This window comes from Cataglyphis hispanica, chromosome 15 (genome assembly GCF_021464435.1).
Source record: "Cataglyphis hispanica isolate Lineage 1 chromosome 15, ULB_Chis1_1.0, whole genome shotgun sequence".
In the NCBI taxonomy this organism is placed as follows: domain Eukaryota; kingdom Metazoa; phylum Arthropoda; class Insecta; order Hymenoptera; family Formicidae; genus Cataglyphis; species Cataglyphis hispanica.
Window position 1 is genome coordinate 3555284 of NC_065968.1, and position 24497 is coordinate 3579780.

The 24497-nt window shown below is 31.0% G+C and overlaps 2 protein-coding genes across 4 annotated transcripts; one reads left to right on the plus strand and one right to left on the minus strand.

Annotated features, from left to right (window-relative positions):
* The first annotated feature begins 125 nt into the window (after positions 1 to 125).
* On the plus strand, positions 126 to 8200 carry LOC126855026 (neprilysin-1-like). 3 transcript variants are annotated; one of them, XM_050602307.1, is made up of 14 exons: positions 126 to 439; positions 674 to 687; positions 1715 to 2224; positions 2414 to 2642; positions 2798 to 2836; positions 3656 to 3901; positions 4161 to 4369; positions 4834 to 5013; positions 5120 to 5331; positions 5727 to 5943; positions 6021 to 6203; positions 6527 to 6689; positions 6922 to 7238; positions 7445 to 8200. In XM_050602307.1, exons 3-14 carry the CDS (start codon positions 2102 to 2104, stop codon positions 7715 to 7717), a joined length of 2391 nt encoding a protein of 796 aa, XP_050458264.1. In that variant the 5' UTR covers positions 126 to 439; positions 674 to 687; positions 1715 to 2101; the 3' UTR covers positions 7718 to 8200. The 3 variants fall into 3 exon arrangements, with proteins under 3 accessions (XP_050458264.1, XP_050458263.1, XP_050458265.1); XM_050602306.1 differs by lacking the exon at positions 674 to 687; XM_050602308.1 differs by lacking the exon at positions 674 to 687 and having other exon boundaries at positions 1719 to 2224.
* Positions 8201 to 8572: 372 nt separating this feature from the next.
* LOC126854932 (protein spire) lies at positions 8573 to 24319 on the minus strand. The gene is given in 17 exon segments (XM_050602121.1): positions 8573 to 13246; positions 13383 to 13669; positions 14087 to 14335; positions 14658 to 14971; positions 15950 to 16217; positions 16483 to 16607; positions 17275 to 17523; positions 19998 to 20139; positions 20590 to 20752; positions 20754 to 20845; positions 21571 to 21600; positions 21894 to 22112; positions 22334 to 22488; positions 22620 to 22743; positions 22841 to 22872; positions 22969 to 23615; positions 23735 to 24319. Coding segments are annotated over 16 exon segments (3012 nt in total). The 5' UTR covers positions 23288 to 23615; positions 23735 to 24319; the 3' UTR covers positions 8573 to 13002.
* Positions 24320 to 24497: the final 178 nt, after the last annotated feature.

A 24497-nucleotide genomic window follows, 5' to 3' on the forward strand; every position in this document is an offset into this window, starting at 1 on the left:
GCAGCTTCGAGATGTTGCCGTTGTGCGTCGTAGCACAGATTTGAGACCCACCGCTGCATTGCAGCATCGACCGGTTCTTTTTTTCTTCCCCCGACCTCGGGGTAGCACCTCCCCCCCCGTACCTTCGCACGCCTCTCTCGACGCACCCTCTCTCGCGTCTTCTCTTCTCTGGGTATCGCGCCACCACCGACGGTGGAGGCTTCGATCCACACCCCCGACAGTTTTTCGCAGGACGCTTGTTGCTTCTGTATATACGAGCGACGAACATGAACTCGCCCTCACCGCAAATCTCGTCGCTTGAGATGTACTCGCGTCGCGTGTGATGCTTTTAATGGGATCGTTCCTTGTTCGTCGAAGTGAATAAATTGTGTCGAAAGTGTCACCACGAATACGATAATTCTCGTAATGAACGTTAAACCGATCACTAATTGCACGCCAGGTACACGTTATCGATAAATGCGAGCATCATGTAATGCGCGAGTCTTATATATTGTTGACAAATTCTTTGAAGCATTCAATGTGATTTATCCCAAGACTTGTCAAAATTAATTGATTACAAACATATTATTTTTATATTTTCTGTTTAATAAAGATTTTTCTTGTATATTATTTTTTCTGTATTATTATATATTTTAATATAATTATATGAAATAACTAATACGTGTATACGTAGGGTGTATATATAGGGTGAGTTGTTCTTTAATATGCTAATTCAATAATATACTAAAAAATCCGGAAAATTCATAATTATTTCAAAGTTGAAATAGCTTTTAAATTATAAGCGATGGAAGTTTACAAGTTATTGAGAATATCGAGTTTCTGATGTATAATTAGATAATGAAATTTTTTCTTCTTCAGTTAATCTATATTTTAATAGATCTTTTATTCACAACAAAATTATCAAGTCTAATGTTGATAATTAAAAATAAAAGACAAAACTGTGATTCTTACAGTATTATTATGTAAATGTTTGCAATATAATACTCATTGTTAGTGTTATTTTAAATTTATATATAAACTTAAGAGCTTTGTGTATAATATATATGTTTGATTGAAATAGAGACACGTGAGATTATTTTGTAAACACAACAAAGATATCAAAAAATTATCCATACAATGAAAATTATTTGACATAACTGATATAAAAATTCTTTGAGGAAAAGATATGATATTATACAATACGAATAGTAATTTTTTTTATGAATGGAAATATAGAAGAAATATTTTACAAAATCAAATAAAATACATTTTAAAATACATTGTACAAAAATTATTTTTTCATATCTTTAAGTGTTTCTTAAAATCATCTTGAATTTTTTAAATAAAGCCAATAACTTTTCTTCGAATCTTCTAATAGTTTTTCAATCAGATCTATTAATTATTGTTTAATTGTGTTATAATGCGTAAGATATACATATTGAAGAGTTATATTAGAAACATATTTTACATGATATAAATTGCTTATCATACTTATATTATCAGATATAAGCATCAGAAAATATGCACATCGATTAATAGAACTTTAGTCTCTCTCTCTTAATATTCTAGAAAAAATAAGCTAGATAAGCATTGATATGCAATTTCAATCTAAAACAGGATATATTTTTTTCATCGTATTTTCTATATAATATCTTCGTTAATTATAGATATCATGATTGCCATGTGTGCAAACGTCCAATTTTTTATGAAGAGTAAAAAATTTATATTCTTCTAGCTAGATCATAGAATTAGACCATTGCATGATGATCGATTGAGAGAGCTGTCGCTCTTCCTTCAAATCTGCTTCGAAGGATGATGATTGACCGGCAATGGCAAGTTTGCGGGCGCGCGAACGCACCGCGGATCTCGAAGGCGTTCGCGAAGGACCGCGGCATATCCGCGCCGTTCCCATCGTAACCTGAAGACACATATACAGGCGAAAAAAAGGCGAAAGAGTGTTCTACGCGTCCTACGAGCTCCTGAGATTTTCTTCCCGCGTTCTGTATTTCCGCAGGCTTCGCGAGAAGGCCGCGCCGCGGATCGCGAATTGTCCCTCCGATGAGCAAGAGCTATCTGTCGCTCGCATCGAAAGGGCATCCCGCAAAGGATCAGCGAGGCGAGGATGAAGTCCGAAAGAAACAATGGATATCTACGAACCACTACTGTCGTCGCCGAACAACCGGCCGATCTGTCAGGATCGGGATCGATTGCTCAGGACGGTGCCCCCACTGCGAATTCTCTTCAAGTACGTGGATCTTATCGCGATAATTATTAAGCTGTTCCAGAGTACCATGTGTTCCTTAAGAATCCTTGCCAAGATTTCTTGACATCGTGTTTTCCATAAATAAAAGCACTATGTATTTATTTTTTTTTCTTCTTGCTCGGTTTGAAGAAAAATTTGGATTGCTCTGTATTAATCGATTATATAATTAAGGTGACTTATGGTCCACGTGGCGGTACTACTACTTCCGTTCTCCAACATCCGGTGAAGCCGCAAAGGCCAATCGGTATAACACGTGCTACCTCAATTACACGAAGACGAAGAGGGACAGCGAGTAGACAACGTTTGCTCGGTGTGTTGGCTATCACTCTGCTGGCAATTTGCCTTTTCATACTTCTGCTATTGGCGTTAAACACCAACCATGAATGCGTCCGAGAGCCTCGTAAGATTTACCCTTTATTACTTATCGGCAATATTTTTTTTTAATAAATTTTGAAATCGAAAGAATTTAAAATCTAAAAAGATTAAATAACGATGTAAAAGTATAAGATTATCTTAAATAATGATTACATTTCTATCGTATTTCTTTGCTTTTAGAGCCGAACGTTTGTATGACGGAAGAATGCGTCCGAACAGGTACATTCTTTTAATTTATTTACATTTTTTTTAAAATTATTTTTTACTTTTTTAACGCTTAACATATTCTTTTAATCTTCTTATACTCGTATATCAAATTTTAATTTGCAATAGATGTAAAAATGTCATAACTCAAGAAACACAAAACTAAAATAATAATAAAATAATAAAAATATTAATTAATCTACGCAAAGAGACACACATAAGTAAATAAAACAAGCCGCTATATGGACTATTTGATGATCATGAACACACAAAAGATATACATTTTATAATATATTCTTAAATTCAATTATTATAGTTCCTGACACGTAAATCAATCATGACTTTGATTGACAATATCGTGAAAATTTTAAACTATAAACGAACTAATCTTATTTTAATAAAACTTTTTATATTAAGGAGAGAGAAAATGAGAAATCAAGTACGTATATTTCTGACGAATAATCATTGATTTTGATCATTGAAGTCTATACATAACATATAATGTGCTCTTTTATATTATTCTCGTATAGAAAAAAAACGAGTGGAAAAAAAGAGAGAAAGGAAAACAGAGGATAACTTTGTTCTTTAAATACATATGTATTGAAAATGTACTCATTCGGCATTCATTATAAAACTAAACATATTTTCCACTATAGGATATAAAATAAACTTTCTTGGATTGCATTATACTCTGAAAGAGACATATGACATTTGGAGTTATCTCCTTCGTCATACCAGTATGTATAGATTTCAGTGGTTTTGACATAAATACCTGTCATAAGTCAATCAAGTCGAGTGATAATAACAAGAGGGATTTCATTGATTTCAATATAGCGGCGAGTTTATTGACAGCGATGGATACTACCGTGGCACCTTGCGTAGACTTCTTTCAATACGCCTGCGGCACGTGGAATCGATTGCACGTGATACCGGAAGACCGAAGCTCCATCAGCACCTTCGAAGTACTGGCCGATCAGCTGCAGGTGATCCTGAAGCGCCTACTGGAGGAGCCGCCTAACGCGGATGACAATAACGCCACTCTCAAAGCGAAGATGTTCTACAGGTCGTGTATGGACATCCGTGGGTATACAGAATGCTCTCTCGAAAAAAAAGAATAATCGAGATCTCTCTTTCTCCTTCATTCGATTGTAGAATCTTTGACGAATCTAGATTTTTATTTTTGTTAGAAACAAAAATGTGCAAAAAGATATCTGTGAATCAAAATATTTAAAATACTTAAAAAGTTTCCTCTCATGTAAACTGATAACATGAATTGTACGCATAAAAGAGATAATGTGTCTCGCATATCTTACAAAAACGAAATGATATAAAAACGCAGCTCGCATACGTGAGATCGGGGACACCCCGTTGAAGAAGATCCTGGAGCGTCTCGGTGGCTGGCCGGCAATAGTAGGAGCGTCTTGGAAACCGCCGTCTTATCCGCTGGAAGTCCTTCTAGGTCGTGTACGCGGCGATTACAACGAGGGTGTGCTGCTGGAACAATGGGTCGGTCCGGACGATAAGAATTCCTCGGCCAACATCCTCCAGGTGCGCCGGCAAAGTAAGGCCCCGTCAGTCGACGGCTATACAACACGTCAACGTCATAACATACGGGAGTCGTTTGAATCATCTGGACTTTTTCTATTTTAAAATTCTGAAACAATATTTAAGATAAAATCATATTATTCATTTATTTGTTCATGTAATCTGCCTTCTTCAAAGAATATACATTTTTTTATATCGTTGGAAGAATGATTACAATTGAACAATCAAAATTATCGTGTGTCATAAAATTTAAAGAATAACATATATGTTATATTGAAAAACTGCTTATAATTAGATATGATTTAAAAAAAAAGTCTAGATCATATCTGTACGTCTCTCGCACTATCCCACTAAGTTTTCTTGCCAATATAGAACTGGCTGCCTTTGAGAAAATTTAACTTACTTAAAGTAGAAAGTAGTTTTAGAAAATATTATAAAGAAATATAACAACCTTTTCATTTATACAGTTGGACCAGATGCAATTGGCATTACCTAGCAGAGATTATTACTTGAAGAAAAGCAGCGAAGCCGAATTGAAGGCTTATCATAATTATATGACGAGCGTCGCTATCTTGCTTGGTGCGAATCCTTCTTCGGCGAGAGAGGAGTTTTATCGAGTGATCGTTTTGGAAAAACAGCTTGCCAATGTACGTCTTCTTTCTATATTCACAGCAATTTTATATAGTTCGTCTAAAAAAATTTCGGAATAATTAAAAAATTCATTTAATCTCTTAATTAAATCCCACGTTTCAGGCTTCATTACCGGAAGCGGATAGGCATGATACTTCGGCAATTTACCGGAAATTAACATTGCGAGAATTGCAGCGAGAAGTACCGCAGCTACAGTGGCTCGTTTACTTGCGAGAGTTCATGAGTGTGCCAATCGACGAAGATGAACCAGTCGTGACATACGCAATGCCATATTTCATGCAGATAGGCCGTATCATCTCAAAGACGGATCGCAGGTAAAGATATAGGCACATTCGATATAATTCTTTCAATGAAAGAATTTTTTCCTTTGGATTTATAATTTTAATTCTCTTAATTTCACCAAATTAAATTTTTAAATCCTTGGATTCTTTATTTTCTCAAATTATTTTCAAGTTTTCCCTTTGCGAATCCTTCGAGTTTCCATTCTCTCTGTAAAATCATAGATTTATTGAGATTAATAATATATATATATATATATATATATATATATATATATATATATTATATAATATATATTGAGATTATTATAATAAATATTGAGACTATAATAATTCTCTGGTAAAATTTAATCGAGTTTGAGAGACTTGGAGAGTCTCGCGAATCTTTGAATTTTTCTTTGAAATCTTTGAATCGAAAATAAATTTTACAGGACTTTACACAACTATATTCTGTGGCGGCTTGTCATGTCAATTATGCCTCACATGATCAACGAGTATCAACAGAAACGGATCGAATTTCGTAAAATTCTGCTAGGCATTCTCAGCGAAAGGAATAGATGGTCGCAATGCGTCGAATGGACCAACAAAAAACTTGGAATGGCAGTGGGGGCTCTTTTTATACGCGACAATTTTAATCACGAGAGCAAGGTAAGTATTCTCTATTCCGGAAATCTACATTTGATTGATATCTTCCCGTTTTATAAATCGAATTGATTGTTTTTCAGGAGACTGCTCTAGAGATGATTCGAACAATTCGCGAGGCTTTTAATGAATTACTGACCGAAAATCATTGGATGGATGATGAGACCCGGATGGTGGCAAAGAAGAAAGCCGATTCGATGAACGAACGAATCGGATATCCGGAATTTTTAAAGGATCCAGTCGAACTCTCTCTGGAATATGTGATGGTAATAATTTCATATTTTTCGATATTACCATACAATATTACATTTTATTTATATAAATTACTCTAGACTAATTATTGATCTGTTTATATCTCATTGTTAATAAAATATCAGAAGAAAAGTTATTAAAAAAATCTCTTTTGATAATCTGAAATATATGAGAATTATACGAGAAGATTTTGATGATTTAAATATTGAGTTTTTTTATGCAGTTGGATATGAAACGATTCAAATTTATGTTTCCTATTTTTTTGGTTGTTTTCTTTTTTTATATATTTTAAATTCGAAATTAAATATATTGTACGCAAAGAACCATTTAATTTTAGCTAAACATAACAGAAGATCGCTTTCTGGAGAACATCTTTGCCCTACTCAAGTATGACGCTTACCATAATCTGCAAAAACTGCGGAAGCCGGTCGATAAGAATAAATGGTCGACTGAGCCAGCTGTGGTGAATGCTTTCTACAATCCCAACAAAAATGATATAGGTCAGTCGCGTGTATTAGTTATACTAATCATAATTATCATTATTAACGATTAATCATCGTCGTGACTTAAAAAAAAACCACAGTTCCAAGTATCTCGATGTAAAATTGCTTTGTAATTTTTAATAGTTTGAAAATCTACAAAATTTAAAAAAATGTGAACATTGCCTAATAAAAGGCAACCTTGATCGTAATCGCATTGATAAATTAATCGTTTTGTATGATATTATTTCAGTATTTCCCGCGGGGATTCTACAGCCGCTTTTTTACTCTCAGCACTTCCCCAAGTCCTTAAATTATGGCGGTATTGGTGTAGTAATCGGTCACGAGATTACTCATGGATTTGACGACAAGGGTCGTCAGTTTGACAAGGACGGCAATATGATGCAATGGTGGAACAATGCCACTATCAGGGCATTTCGCGAAAGGGCGCAATGCATCGTGAATCAGTATTCTAAATACAAGTTGCAGGAAGTGAATCTTTACATCAATGGTAGAATGACTCAAGGAGAAAACATCGCTGACAACGGCGGTCTCAAGCAGTCTTTCAGGGTAATGATAAAAATATACGCTATGCGTTCCAAAGATGCTAAATTTCTGAAAATTATAAAGAAGATCAGATAATTATACATTTGAAAAAAATAAATAAATAAATTGAAAGTACATGCTGATTTAAAGAGAACGCACGTAGAGCTTTTAAATTTAAATGTGAAACGCACTTACGGAATCGATGATAATCTCTCTTTATCAAATATTAGGCTTACAAGAAGTGGGTCTCTATCCATGGCGAAGAACCGTTGCTGCCAGGAATGAATCTCACCCACGATCAGTTGTTCTTCCTCAATTACGCGCAAATCTGGTGCGGTTCCATGAGGCCGGAGGATGCTCTCACGAAGATCCGCAGCAGCGTACATTCGCCTGGTCCAGTACGGGTGCTGGGTCCCCTGTCAAACAGCGAGGACTTTGCCAAGGCTTACAGCTGCCCACTGGGCTCGCCGATGAATCCCAAGAAGAAATGCAGCGTTTGGTAGCTCGCGCTCCTTTCGGTGATATATGAAATATATCATTCCGATGTATAATCAAAATTGCACAAGAAGGCGAAGATCGTAGAAGCTAAAAACTCCGAGCCGCACATGGGATCTGAGAGCCTGCGTCCTCCGATCGCGCATTTAGCGTTAAAGAATGTTAAATTCAATCATTGTCTTGTACATTTTGCATGAATTCAATGAGATATTAATATCCAATAGAACTCGAATGCGTTGAAATATATTTTAGAAAAATAAAAAAATTTAGATTTGCATTTTTAAGAGGGAGCTTTATATTCTCCCGATCCTTCAGCTAACGCTAAATGCGTGACGACAGATATGTGACGAAAAATCATAAGATTATAAACGTATATCATGCCCGAAAATTTTAAGGATCCGCGAATTCCTTTATCACCCTTGCATAGCACGATATTGCTTGTTTTTGTGTAATAAGCGAAACGAAATAAAAAATGATGTTATGATTAACAACTGATCTTTTACTTCTTGCATGTCACTTTTTGTATGCGAACGTTACTTACTCGAATCATCTGAAAAAAAAATATAAATTTTATGTATCAGTGATGCTTGAATTAAAAATCATTTAAATCGCTATGACACACAATAGCAAATTAAAGAATTTATATTTTTTAAGTACACAATTTGTGGCAAGAAAAAATCAAACTTTCCTTCTTTATGTAGTACATTTTAGAAGATGAACATTAATTTAGACTTTAGACAAACATTTTACAAAAATATAAAAATAAAAAAAAATTAAAAATCTTAAAATAATATAAATATGTGAAACTAAATGGAAATGACAGATAAAAGAATGCACTGACAATAAGAGAATATTAACACATATTTTTCGAAGATATTTTTTTTGTTTTTCGTTTTCTTCATTTTCATACATCATTGTTTTATTACTTACATTATAGCCGACTAAAATCGCAAATTTACATCAAGTTTCTGCATATAACGACAAAACGAAGCAAGATACATTTTGTCTAATGAGATAGATCCTAATTTTTCTAATTAAATATTTTCTAAATGCTAAATGAAAATACTATAGCTTGCAATGTATTACGTTATTACAAAAGTCCTGTTACATTTTATGCTATAAATCATACTAAGTTCATGAAATCTTTGAATCCTTCAAGATTTTTATCTTTCTTCGGAAAATAGTTATTTAAGGATTTTTGGAAAAAAAAATATTTTTTTTTTAAATCCAAAGATCTGAATAAAATATTTTCTACAAAAGAGAGAGAGAGAGAGAGAGAAACAAGTTTCAAATAATAAGGGATATACATAAAAACAATATTTTTTCAGTTCTCAAGAGAGCTCGCGTAATAGTCTCCGTAATTCTATACGAATCCTTTAATATTGAAGCTCAGCCAAGTATTAACATTTCTGTATTTTAATAGAAATATTAACACGAGGCTCGTATGAAGAAGGATTTAAAGAGAAAAGATCTGCGTAAATAAGAATTTCACCTTCATAAGTCCAGCGAAAATGCTTTCAGCGTGCTTCCTATAGGAATCCTTTTTGGATCCTTAAATTTCTTGATTTGCGATAATTTTCATTTTCGCGTCATTAGAGATTTTCCTTCTCCTTTCCTTCTTTTTAAACTCTTTGACTCTTTCGATTGTCGGATTTTTACATTCGTGATACCATATAATTGTCCTACAAATTTTATAAGATCCTCGCAAGCTTTTGCAACAATATTCGATTATATAATTATATATGTATATATATTATTTATCGGCTTCAATATTGAAACATTTTTCGGAGTTACTTGCAACGTAACTTCATAATTCGTTACTTCTCTTCTTTGTACTCTGCACCATATTACAGGGATCATGATCAAGATCACGGTCAGAATCATCACAATCCGATTAATTTTCTCTCACTTATGTACATTCTTTCAATAACGATCTTCACTGTGTGTCATAGCTTTTTGTTTGCACTTACAGAAATTATTCGGAATAAATAATATCGTTGTGAGACGTATTTTACAATGTAAAAGAAGTCATTTACAATATATACAATTAACATAATTCGTATAACATTTCTATACATATTTCTACACGTTCATTTGCGCAAGTAATATGCAATATAATAAACTAATCTATTCTAGAACTAATCGCAATTTATTTTACGTACTCAATCAATTAAGTATAATAAAAATAATTAATTATAACATTTGATTTCATCAAAATATCAATCCTCTTTAATTAATAACACAGATATATCAAGTGTGATCAATTAATATTATTCCTAGACTCTCATTTTTAAATGCATTATGAATTTATTTTATTTCGATATTTATCTTCGCGTCGTCTTGCATCTTAAACTTTCTATTAAATTTATTTATTCACTTTGATATACGAAGATACTTATGATAAATTGTATAATTCTCTTTTGCTTTATTTTCCCACTTTCCTCTTCTGCAATATTTGTCTTTATTCTACCTCTTTTTCTGAACATTATTATTTGTTATACAAGATATTCTAAAGGAAGAAAGAGTAAGTCAAAGATGTTTTATCTTTCCATATTAATTGAAAAACATTGGTCCATATTCATATTAATGTATAGTGCTCATTTAGCGTTAAATGTAGCCAGCGTGTGTGTAAAAACATTTTTGTAAGGTTTATTTATTTAACATGAAAAACACGTGAGTATAGCGCTAAATGCATCGCAATACTCCGAAATTTTATCTACAGAAAAAATAGTTATTTACTACATTATTTAAACTAAGAAAAAAATAGATATATAATAAAGTCCCAAAAATGATAATAAATGCAAATTTCAAATTAAGCCTATAATATTTCAATTAAAGCTTATTATTAATTTATATCTTTGAAATAAACAAGTTCTTTTACAAATAAAAGCTATTGAAATATATCTTTTTGGAATATCTTGTATATTTCTTAGTGAGGAATATAGTGGATTTTTCAATACATTTGAACATGTTATTATTACATACAACGTGTTATGGAAGATCAACAGTAATATCTTACAAGAAGAATGCATTTTCTATATGATTTATCAGTAATTTTTATTCTTCTAAGGCCTTCTTTGCCTCTGTTTGGTTCTGCTCCCATTTCAAAACGACCAATAATAATATTGCCTATTTTAATTTTCTTCATTCAAGTTTACATATTTTATTAAAAGCTAAATTAACATTATGTTTAGAAAATTGCAATGTTTGATGTAAATAATGAAAAAGATAGTCAAAGATTTTAGAAATAATGAATCGTGAATTTCTTATGAATATGAATCTAGAGATCTAAATACATTGCACATAGAGTATGTTGAGAATCTATCTCTAAGAATGAGAGATCTTTCATTTTCCGAAATTACGCACAAAAATTATAATCGATAAAATGCAAGGATCTATATAAATAAGCAGCCAAATGTTTTTGTATTCAAGACTCTATGATATTAGGATATAATATTATATAGATTCTTGATTGATTTATATTATATAAAGTATGTTTATATATATATAAAGAAATTATGAAATCAAGTGCGTATCTCGAAATCTAAGAATATATAAAAGCAAAGAGCTAAAGAGAGAGAGAGATCCAAGGATTTATTTTTATATTATAGAATATATAATCATAAGCATTTATGATACGTAGGATAAATTCGTGTCATCAAGAATTGTTGAAATCAAAGATATGTGAAAAATAAAAAAGATAGGTTTTTGTAAAAAGTTAATTTTTTACAAAGAAATTCCTTAGAGGTCATTTTGATCCTTAAATGTACAATAGTTCAAATATTTTGACCATTGAATTTTTATATTTTTAAATTTTTACTTTCATCAATATCTCAAATTTGTAGTTCTTCACATTTTTTAATCCTTTTAGATCATTGATTATTAAATCCTTAAATCTCTGTATATCTTGAGATTCTTACTCGAGTTTATATTCTTAACATATATATTTTAAAATTTTTGCATATCCTTAGAGTTTTCGACATTAGAATCTTTGGCTATTTTATTTTCATCTTTCCATTGCCGAAACTTTTTAAATCTAATTCTTAGGTCTTTAGCTGTTTGAATGCTTTAATTTTGTTGAAAGTTTTACTTTGATATATAAATTATAATATATCTAATATAAATAATATAACACAGAAAAACAATAATTAAACAATGATAATGATAGTATAACATAATATAAATTTGCTACGTATATGCGACCGTTCTTAACTAGCATCTTTTTTGTAGCAAATAAATTTAAATGCATTGCAATATATTATTTCAGTACCAAATAAATAACATAAACAAACAATAAATCGGTTATTCAAGGTAAAATATGGACATAAAAAATATGATATAATCAGGAAATTAATATTACCTTGTGCGTTGATATGTTTATCTATAACAAAGAATAAGCAATATAATATTCTATTTACAAAATATTTTTTTACTGTTGCACCAAGAAGATAATTATTTATAAATATATTACACATTCACAGATTCTTAAATCTTTGAATTTGTAACTTTTTAAATTTTTAGATTCTGCATATTATGGCAATGAAACACTTTGATATGTGAAAACTGCAAAAATATCTTAAAGAAAAATATTTAATAGAAAGACTAGAAAAATCATGAAAATTTTAGAATCTTACACATAATTTAGAAGATATAAGAAAATATAAATAATTTAAGTTTCAAAAATCTAAAATAATGAAATATATATGAAATAAATGTTTTTTCCTTGTTATAAATTATTTTATGTAAAATAAAATTTTTACAAAGACAAGTTGTATAAACATTAGTAGACTCTAACGATGCATTTAGTTAGACTGAAAAAATAACCATCGCGCACGCGTCTCTCCTGCATTTATAGTAGGTATCGATAACTTAAAGAAACTATTGTAAAGAAAATATTGATTGACTTCTTCTGATTCAAAATATGTAACAATCAATAAAAAAAAAAGAAAAACTTTTATTCAGGATAAACAAATATCTCAACGCACAAAGCATAGTTTAAATAATATGTACCAAACAAATTTTAGATATGCCCACTTTTCATACAGATAATTCTTACGTTATCATTATTTTATGATATGAAAATCAATGTAGTTCTGCAACACGCATTATAAGAGAATGACTGTCCTATTTTGCATCTACACATACAGACACGTATTTTCTTTCTTTCTTGCGACAACAATTGTTGTCGACTTGCTACCGATACGTATACAGTGAAATACGAATTTCTGTTAGACACGGAGAAAACAATGGTAAGAAACAGTAGTCACTGATGGAAATGGTATCAAGAGGAGGATTAAACATAGGCAGGAGAGAGGTTCAGAGTGAGACGGGAAATGACATTGTTGCGTATTGTCGCACGAGTTGTTCTCGAGCTCTTGATTATCTGGATGACCATGATGCGACAATCATGACAGACGACGACGGCGACACCACGTAACCGTTCCGCTGCCAAACGCTGCTCGGCGGTCGGCCCGCTCGAACCAGAGAACGTCTTCGTGGTTGAGAGAGCGGCGGGGCTGCCACTGCCCTTAAAGCATCTATGCATAAACCATAAAAATTATACAAATAAAATATGAACATGTAAAATACAATAAATTTAATTAAAAAATTAATGTAAAATTTTGGAACACTTGAGCTTTTTATTCAAATTATTATATAATATCGTGTACTGACCTCTTCTCCAATCCCTGATTTTCCATCTCTCGACGCGCATGAGAGGGTGGCGTTGACGTTGGTGTCATTGCGGAGACTGGTGTCATCGTCGGCGTCGAAGTGGGCGTGCCGCTGCGTAATGCGGAATCTTTTCGTCTGGATGCAGGAGAAGCCGGTGCCGAGCCGATCGCTCCCGCATTCCTTAACCAAGTGTTCTTGTCGGTCTCCGTTTCCGTTGGCGAAAGTAATAATCCGGGGGAGAGCAGCACGACTGGCACTCGGGCAAACTGCTCCGTCGGAATCCGCATCTAAAAATATAGGTTATTGCCATTAGATTGAAAAAACATTGAAACGTCAAAAAGTATTTAACAAATTTTAATAATTAAAATTTAATCAAATCAGTCAAATATGTGTGTGTCTCGTGAGTTATTATCAGGCGTTTTAGCAATTAAAATTCAATTAAATCTAATTTTTAATTATTAATGTGAAATATTTAATTCACACAGCTCGAAAAATATAAATATAAATATTTCAGTATATTCGTCAATATATGATTAACTTCAAAGAGAGATTTCATCAAAAATAATGTATGCTTCATCAAAAATGTTATAAGTCTACTTTCTATTAATTTTTAGACACTACATATAATCAAAATAGAATAAAATAAAATAATATTCATATCATATTAATCAAATATATATTGATGTATGCAATTAGAAACTGACTTTCGAATAACATTTCACGCAAACGGTCCTCTTGCACAAACGACAGCGTTGCCCCCAAGGACCCAAGAGCCCGAAGCGCGTTTTCAGGCAGAGGAAACAAACACGTCTTTTCTCCACATCCTCTTTAACACGTCCTTCCACAGGAAGAGATTCTAATTCCGCCTTCGTGAGCACGCTACGAATGTGCACGATTTCGTCCAATGTTAATGACAATCTTTCATCCAGCAGCATATCCCCTAGTATTGTCTTCTGTGAAATATGATTAACTTTTCAATTAAGCTTTTTATGTTATATAATATAAATATTTAAACCCCTAAAATTTCCTCAACTCGTAACGTTTCAATCTATTATCTTTTTATATTCTTTGCTTTTTAAATTGACTAAATATAAAAATATTCATCATCTGCAATATTAAAATGTGTTCACATATTTTGCTTCGCATCTAAGAAAGTTTGAGAAGTACTGTATTATGTTTATTCAAAATATCAAAATATCTGTGTTGTCCGCAGTTGTATCCAAAATTCGCTTACAAAAAGATACGAAAACGTATATATATATGTACGTTCCTTACCTTATCAGTATCATCCTCCCACTCATCGCCATGAGCTTTGTCGTCCTTACCCTCGTGTGCGATTGTGTACGCCCGTCGCGGTTGCCTGGGCGCACGTGGCTGCGGACTGTGACTCGGGCTAGGATTCAGACTGATGTTAGGACTCGGACCTTGGCTCAGTGTCGAATCCGTGAGGCCAGTGTGTTGTCGACTTTGCGGTCTTGATTGTGGCAGAGATGTCGTCCCCGTGAGTGACGTTAATGGTATCGTACATTTTGCAGCGTGTTTTTTTGCGGATGCTCTCCGGGAAGGACACTGCGTCGCTAAATCGTAAGCTAAAAAATCGAACAAGATTTCACATTAGAATAGGGAATATCTAATTCAATTTCACTTTCAAATTATTTCGGGAACCATTATAAATTCACTTTTTATAAATTCTTGCTCGATTTAAAATGCATTTGAACCTGAGTTAGAATCCGAGTTATAAAGAGAAAAATTTATTTTTACCGTACTCTTAAAATTGACATAAATTAGGATATCGACTTTTTGATAGAATGAACCTTATCAGGAAAAAAGAAATTTTACACATAATTATTTTCCAATATACTTTCAAGCTGAAATTCTAAAACAGATATGATTTTATCTTATATTTTTATTGCTTTTGATCATTTTTGGAGCAATTCAAATATGTTTTAATCAAAACATTGTTATATTAATTAACAAGTTCATTTAATATTTTATTATGAATAAGAGAGGAGGGACAAGCAAATTTTCTTATTAATCTGATGCAAAAACACAGAAATTCATTTCTCTCAAAAAGTTAAAAACCTGTAAAAATAAGTAATCTCTTAAGTAGCATTTTATTAATGAACTTTATAAATAAATCTTTCCTTAGTAAAAGATTAGATAAATTTTATCTAATCGTTATCGTTTACCATGATTATTTCAAAATGTTAAAATATACTGACAATTGAATCACTGATATAAATCACTAAATATTCGTGGTTGAAAAAAATACAGTAAAGAAAAGAATATAATATAGAAAACTTAAGAATTGTTTACTAAAGATTAAAAAGAGTTATTAAAAAAATAATGTCCATTAAAATATTCACTAAGAAAAAATTGATTCCAAGATTGGAAGAGGTCATTCTTCAAGTGGATTTCAGACATTACGACACAGTTTTTATAAGTATTATATCGAAAGAAAAATTAAAAGAAAGGATTATAAAAGAAATAACAAAAGAAAAGGAAGAAAGATTATAAAACAATAAACAAATAGGAGGACAGGTTCAAATATTATTTATAACAATTACATTCTAGTTGAGCATCGCAGAATCGATGATACTCGTTTCTGGTTAGACGAAGCCCACCGGTTTTCCGCCAAGGATTCGCGGATCCTACTTCATCATCATCTCTCTGCTGGTGATAATCTTTGTGCCCGTTTCGCATACCTTCGCGAGCTCCAAAACTGTAATCCTTTAATTGCCAATAATTAGAGGCTTCGTCCTCTTCCTCGAACCGCGTTTCAAATTCCTCTTCGTTGTAATCATCATCGTCGTCATCGTCATCCTCCGCATCCAACTGTGTGAAAGATAGTATTATTTAGTTACGATGTTTGTACTCTTCGAACTTGTAACATGTGATTCAATATAAAAATAAGTTAACTGCTATAGTTACCACACCATTTAATGAATAACTTGTCTTTATCACTATTCGAATTTTAAATTAAATTAGAATAAAGAGTGCCACTTTATGCAGTATTATAGAAGTATCGCGGGAATTTATTATACAAGAGTTTATTATATTTGGAATTTACTATTGTAATCGAAAAAATATGAAAATAGACCTTTAAATCGAAATCAACAGGTATCAGTTTCTTGGGTCGTCTAATAGCATCCAGATTTCTTCCAGGTGGTTTTGGTACCGCAGATGATTCATATTCCTTAATATCTTCCCCGTTCTGCGTTATATCTGAAAAATTAAAATTAATTCATTGGCAATATGATAATCAAATCTAGATTGGTACTAACGGCGCAAACTTTAAAATCGCAACAATATTATGATTTATTATGCGATGACTGTATATGACCCAGAAATGGAAAGATAGATTTTTTGATGAAATGCTCACTACTATATTGGTAATTAATTAAATTTTAGAAATTTTTTAAAGATAAATAATTTTCTTAGAGTCTTAGCAAAGACAATATCTCAATCTTATGAAAATTTTTAATTTCCATGTTTACACATACATACACACACAGCTTTCTTTATATACATTATCATTCTTAATTATGTATATAGCACATATTAATATTATTACTTTAAATTACTTGCAAGTGTATAATAAAAATAAATTTTATCTATATTAAAATTTTAAAAAGTTTAGTGTTTATTGTTTAATTTATATTTAAAAATATAAATTTATTTTATTAAAAATACCAAATATCGTTTTATAACAAAATTTTACGATTAACCCATTCTAATTATTGTTTCGTATTATATTGTGCTTTTTTGTTTTGATATTCAAAAATTGTGCCTTTTTTATTTCTTTTTAAAATACTTTTCACACTCACATATGTATGACGATGATGAATGAGATGATTACCTGCGACCGTAATGCGCCTTCTACGCGACTTACGATTCCTATTGGAAGGCAAAACCCTAACATCGGGTCTATCCTTGGCGATCCTTTGCCGCGGTTGCGGTACCGGTGGTACATCCTGTCTTCTGCGGCTCGTTGCCGCCAGGACGCTGCCGGCTGCCGACGTCGCCGTCCTCTGATCTTCCGACTGCAACCACTGAGCCGCAACATCTTGCGCAGACTCCTGCTCCTGCTCTGGTTGCGACGGCGGCACTTCTCCGAGGACTATCATGCGAGACTTGCCGCCTGAAAAAAATTGATATCATGACAGCAAGCATTATTATTGCGCTCCAGTTTTCAACACATGATTAAGCTTTTTATTTATTAATTTCGAAGACTTTATTCATAGACAAAAATTTTATGGAAAGATCCTACATTTTACTGTCGAAAACAATTTTGTTAAAGAAAATCTACATTCTCTTCTTCAAAAAAAAAAAAAGAAAAAAAAAGTCTAAAAAAAGAAAATTATATAAAATTTTATTAAATATGTATGAAAAAAAAGTTATTCTGCATAATAAATATACACAAGATTTTAATTAGTTCTTGTTACAAAATATTTTTAAGTGCGATAAGCACTTACTCTAAGCTGACGATTTATTGAATATCAAAAGGTCAACTTGCGCTATTTATTTATTCATCGTTTCAAAATTATTCGCGCGCGCGCACGTTGTCTTGTTTTCTCATCCATTATCTTATTTAGTTTGCTTTCATCTTTTACTTTAAATTCGCACTTATCTTTTTATTTATTTTTCTCTTTCTTTTGAAGAAAATTATTACTTGTAACAAAATGAAGACAACAGCGGCTCTTGATCCTGACTTGATGATGTTACAATAAATTTAAAAGAAGCACGTAGCAGCTTGTGACATCTTTAAATAAGTCGAAATAATAGACTTCGGGTATATACATTATTTTCATCATCTCGAAGAATGTATCCGAGTTCTTGAAGATGAGGAGAGATCAGAAAAGAGAATCGGAAATACTCGTGCAAAATTCTAGATATCCTCGTTTCTACAAATGCATTTGGAGAAATATTTGGTTCTACATATATTATTCAAAACACCATTTCTTTTATTTCACAGATTCTTATTATTTCCTCATAGATCTATAAATTCAAATTATTGCATATTTCAAATTATAAAACAAAAAATCAAATCTTCAATTTTTATATAATATCAGATTCCTAAAATTTCGAATTTTTTTATAATAAATTATATATAGAGTGCTCAGATCGTAACAATCGTCGCGATTTTTTACTTTTTTACTTATTATTAAATAATTTGGCAAGAAAAAAGTGATAAAAAATTAATGATTTTTAATAGGCAAGTTTTAATAATAAAAATTAAAAGATTAAAAACAAATGTTTTAATAAAATTTCAAGTTTCTAAGAATCTTGAATTTTATATTTCATATTCTTATAAGCAATACGTTAATATTATATTAGAATTATATAGGACACATATTTTTTTACATCATAAATATGTGTTTGTTATAAATTATTTATTAATACACTCAGTAGATTTTTTCATATAATTGTAATTTAGTCCTTTTGTGAAAAGATTAATGTTACAAAAAATCTGCAATATGTTATATATAAATAAAGGTTCTTTATATATATATGTCTCTGAATCTTTACCTTTGAACTTTATAATCACTACATATATATTTTATAAAATAAGCAACAAAGAGGACAAATAAACGTTCACGTTTTTTACAACACTTTTTAAATCACAGTAAATTATCCCGAACTCGTAAGTCTTTCGCGAGATTATTCACAAAGAGAGATTCGCAGATATTGAAAATATCGATCGACTCATTATCCCACGGATTTTTGAATATTCCCCGAAGCACAAATTAGTACATCCTTCAGTCGCATCGATGGACCAATAAACCAGGACATTCACGAGGAAGGGTTGACATCCGACTGGCGTGCTACAATGACGTTTCGGGCAACGTCAGTCCACCTTTGCACGCTTTCAGTTATTGATCGTGTCTACATCCATGTCCAGGTACCCTTTTTCTCTCCCTCCAACCCATTCTCACCCTCTTTCTTTCTCTCTCTGTTCTGCGCCCGTAGCGCCCCAAATCGTGATTCATCTACGTTATAGGGTGCGATTCAATATCGAATTCTCGCGATCTGATATAAAGCGCGTTAAATGTTTTCATATTTATATAGTCTAATTTATATTTCGTATAATTAATAATTTTCAATTTTAATTAATATTCTTTTAAGAGAGTTTGTGTTTTAATAAAATAATTTTTAATAATCCTTGATTTTTAATCAAATTTCCTCAGATAGAGTTTATTCGCAACCGTTATAAATTAATTCGCATAAACTTTCAGTTTTTATTATATTGCGTAAAAAAAATGGGAGACAATAGTTTTAATACAATGACAATTAAATGCAAATGCGTTATTTTAATAGAAATATTGGAAAAATTTATCTTCTATTTCTTTCTACTTCTAAACCATAGAATGATATTTAAATAGTTTTACATTAATTTTATATATAGAAATAATTATTATAAATTAAGTTTTGACATTTTTCTTATACTTTATAATTTCATATTTCAAGTTAAAGAAAAATAAAGTTGTACAACTCAAATACATGTAGTATGTTACACAGTAATTCTAACATGTAGAAGATTAATAAAGTAGTGTTATAGTCCATTATTAAAATATAGTGCCTATATATATATATATATAAAATGTATAGACTTACAAACTGATGTTTCTTCAACCCTGGGAACGTTTTGTCTCGAACTTGAAGATCTTAAGGGCTTTGGAGGTTTCTTTATACTCTCCATAAGTAACTCTCTCAGCGTACATTCTTTTTGTAACGGTCGTAATCGTCTCTCTGAGGCCTGTATAGTAAGATATAACAGACAACAATTTTTTTTTATAAAATTCTTAAACACATATTTCCTAAAGCTTTTCTCATTTATTATTATTATATTATATTAGTGATATATTTTAAAATAGGCTTAAATATATTTCTAACTTCTTTTATAGTTCAAACTCTGCTCAATATGTTTTAAACAAATTGATATCATGGTTATATCATTTGATATAAATATAATTTCATATCTCAATAATAATTTACAATTGTATAGGTGTATTTCCATGATTTTTATAAGTATATCTCGATTCCAATGTAATACCTATTAATATGTATTGAATTGAGATTCAACATATATATTAAACTTCATTTCATCTCGCGAATTATATTATCTCGGATTTGAACAAGCACAATTAATGAATATAAAATATAGCTCCTTAGCGTTTAGTTATTTATATCCTAGATATTCACTTGCCTTTTTCAGAGGTGGTCGACTTCGAATGAATTCGAGAATAATTGCATGCGCATCCTTTCTCGAGGGCGTAGGAGGCGTTTTTCTAAGATGATACCGTTTCTCTCTAATATCGTCCATCAGAATCTCATAAGGAGTTAGTTTGTAGTCTGGACGATTTCCTTGTGCGCGAGGACGCGCGGGAGCCCAAATTGGCTTCCACTTTTTTCAATTTCACTCCTCGCCTCAGCTCACTGATTACTTGAACCCAAAATCTGGCCTGATGATACATTTAATAAAGCTTCAGTATTTTCATCCACAAGTATATATAAATCTAGAGCGCGTTAATGAATAATATTGTCCAATAAACTAAGTTGAAAAAAAGTTTCACAAAAAAGCAGATGTTTGTGCTTACATATATATATTATCTCAAATTAATCGATTTTAATTTTTACAAGTGTTGTTTTAAAATTTGCGAATATTATTCATTAACACTAAGTAATGTATTAACACTAACTAATGTACTAATTATTTTGTAATATAACACTTAAAAAAATTATTATTATATAGTAAATAGGAACTAGTAATGTAGTAGAGTGTTCTTGTTAACATAAAATGACACAATAAAAAATCACTTATAATAAATAAAATAACAATCTACAAATTATGCTTTGTACAATTCATTTTTAAAATAATAAATATTAATAATAAAAGTACTAATATTAATAATAATATTAATAATAAATCATTATTTTTTATAATTATAAACAAATTCTCTCTAATATAAATAAAATTATTAACTTTATAAATCTGACTTGTTCTATATAAATGTAAGTAAACTCAATTATTATGCAGCATGTGTTTGCGATTGAAGCATGCTATATTAAATTTATGAATGTTAAAAGATAGAAACACTAATTAAAATAGATAATAATGTGATTACTATAAAATAAAGAATCAACAAATAAATTTTATTAAACACATTGAACATTTGTATAAACGTACTTGTATAGCCCTCCAAATTCTAACGTCTGTCTATAAGAGCAAATGCAATTAATAATCAATAAATGTTTGTAATCAATAAATTATATATGTATAATTATCATTATATATTTATTATTTTATTCCTTGTATATCTTTTATACATCTTTCTTGTAAAGTAGAAACGTGAAACAAGAAAGTGCTAATTAAGTACAACAAAGAAATTTTAGTCCTGTTATAGATTACTTAAATAGATTGTTGTAAATCGGTTATTCTCTCATCAGAAAAATTGTTGATGAGAGATATCTTGCACCATGTATATTCTTGTATTTATTAAGAAAACTTACCCAATCATTGAAATCCAATGTGTCAATGTTCTGAAGTGAGATAGAATTACGATCAGGGTCATTGATGCTTGGGCTGTATAAATCTTGTGATTGCTTGTCGACAACCACTTTTTCCAGAAATTGAGAGAGACTAAGAGCCTCCTCCACAAACATTTGTATCACATTTCGATAATAATTATCGGCATCTTCATGCAAACTTTGCACATGCCGCTCACATATCTAAAATAAAAAAATTAAAAAACCTTCTGTTTTGTGGCTTAATAAATGTCATTCTACACTTAATTTATATCCAATTAAGACATTAAAAGATAAAACTGTTTGTCCATCGCATTTTTTCGAAATTGATTTAAACATTCAAGCAGATGATGTGATTCTCATATTTAGTTTGCTTTTTTTTAATTATTAGTTGTAAAAATTAGAGAAAGAATATAAATACTCACTTGGAGAATGGTCTTCAAGGTACAAGCGGAACTATCTGTACATAATTCAGTAGTTTTCGGCATCACATAATCTTCTGCATCAGTGTCACCCGAGTCCCGTTCGATGCCTTCATCATCGGTCTCTTGTAGACGTTCTTCTACATCACTTTCGGATGCTAATAATGTAATCAGATAACATTTTAGTCTTACTTAAAACAAAAAAATTATTTCGATTATTGAAATTCTGTTTAAATATATGGAATTGTATAATTAAATATCAGTAAAAAAAATGATTTAGTTTATTCACCTCGATTGCAACTTGTCATCAATGTAATGAGAGCTTCTAGATCTGGCGATAAAGCTATTTCCTCTCCTGGATTAGAGCCAAAATCCAAGGCCTTAAAAATTGCCATGCCTAAAGAGAATATGGCCTATATGATAGAACAGACAATTTAGATAAAATTATGAAATAATTATTCCATTTATATTGTAAAATAAACAGTAGATACTTATTACAAATTACTTTACCTTTTCTTCAGAAACAAGAGGTTGCTTGGCTCCTGTAACATAAATTGTTTTGTCAATTATTTCCAAGTTTGCAATAATAATATATAATTTTTTAATTAATTATAAATTTTACAATAAAAAAAAGTCACCTGCCAAACTTTCAAGACAGATGTCTCCATCTTTGTGAAGTACAATTTGCCAGAGGTCTGATATCTCATAAAACTTATTCTCTGTTAAGCGCGATAGGCCTTTGACTATTTGATAACACAATGCCCATGCTCGCTCCTGACTTATTGGACTATCAAACATGAGCAGAATATCTTGAAGATTTAGGCAACCATGCGAATCCAATTTACACTTTGGTCGTGCAGAAGAGTCTCCTTTTTTCTTTACTGTTTCTTGCATTTCTTTTTTGAGTACTGTGGCTTCTTTTAGATTACAATCTGGACTTTTCTTAGAATTCGACATTGTGTAAATGCTTTCTATATACAGATATTTGTTATAATAATCTTACAAAAACACAATGATAGATTCTTCTCTTCTGCATTACAAATTTATTATTTTGTGTAGTTTTTATGTGTGATATATTGCCGAGTACATTGATACTTTTATACAATTGTTTATCTTAAATAACATACGCATGTTTATGATCTTGCAATATTCACTATTCACAGCGAGAAATATTTTTGCATTTATAAGCACTGTTTCTGGATTTTTTCAAAATTAAATTAAATTTGTTGCTCCAAATTAACAGAAAAACAGCAAGGATGGCAACTTACAAATAATTGCCAATTACCTGAAATATAATATGCAGAATATATAGGGACTTCATATATCTCACTTTATTATAATCAAAATTATCTGCAATTAAATTTTACAATACGGATATTAATAATGCTAAGCAATGTTATTCACCTGTTTATATGGTTACGAAAACTTGAGCATTTGTATCTTAAGTATCCAGTATTTCGTATAAAGCGCGATCCTTGCTCTTACGCCGCTTATCAAATCGTTGTCCTTATACTCGCGTCAACTATTCGCAAATGATCGAACTGAATGAATTGTAATAACATATAGCTTTATGTACACTTATATACGAGGGCAATTCGACAGTTTCGAGTCTCAACATTTCAAATATCGGATTACTTTAGATAACATTTTACAGAATCATTACACATTGCTAATCCTTAATAAGGTAGTGTATCGTGTCCAATACGACTCAAAAGTTACATCGTATCGTATAAGAGAAAGCTGAATTAATGAAATTCTTAAAAAAAAAAAAATTTGATATATAATATAAAATTGCAATATATATTATCGATTCACAGAATATCCAAAACGTATTCAATAATATTTAAATGATTTGTTCGCAAACAGATTTCTATCACGAAAAATAATAAACTTTTGCTTGGGTCTATCCACATTTGGCGCAATACACATAAGAAAATCATCTGTAGGAATATACATATATCATTGCACATTATTGCAAACGGCACCGCTGTGCGTCCATTTTGATTAACCTAACCTAAGTTTAGTAAAATGAAATATTCCGAATATTCAGATGTGCCAACATTAAAAAATAAATTCTCCAATAATATGACTTTGGTAATATTTTATTATGGTGTGAAGATTTGTCTGATTGGCTGTTATTAGAAAAAACATTTGAAATTCTAGAAAT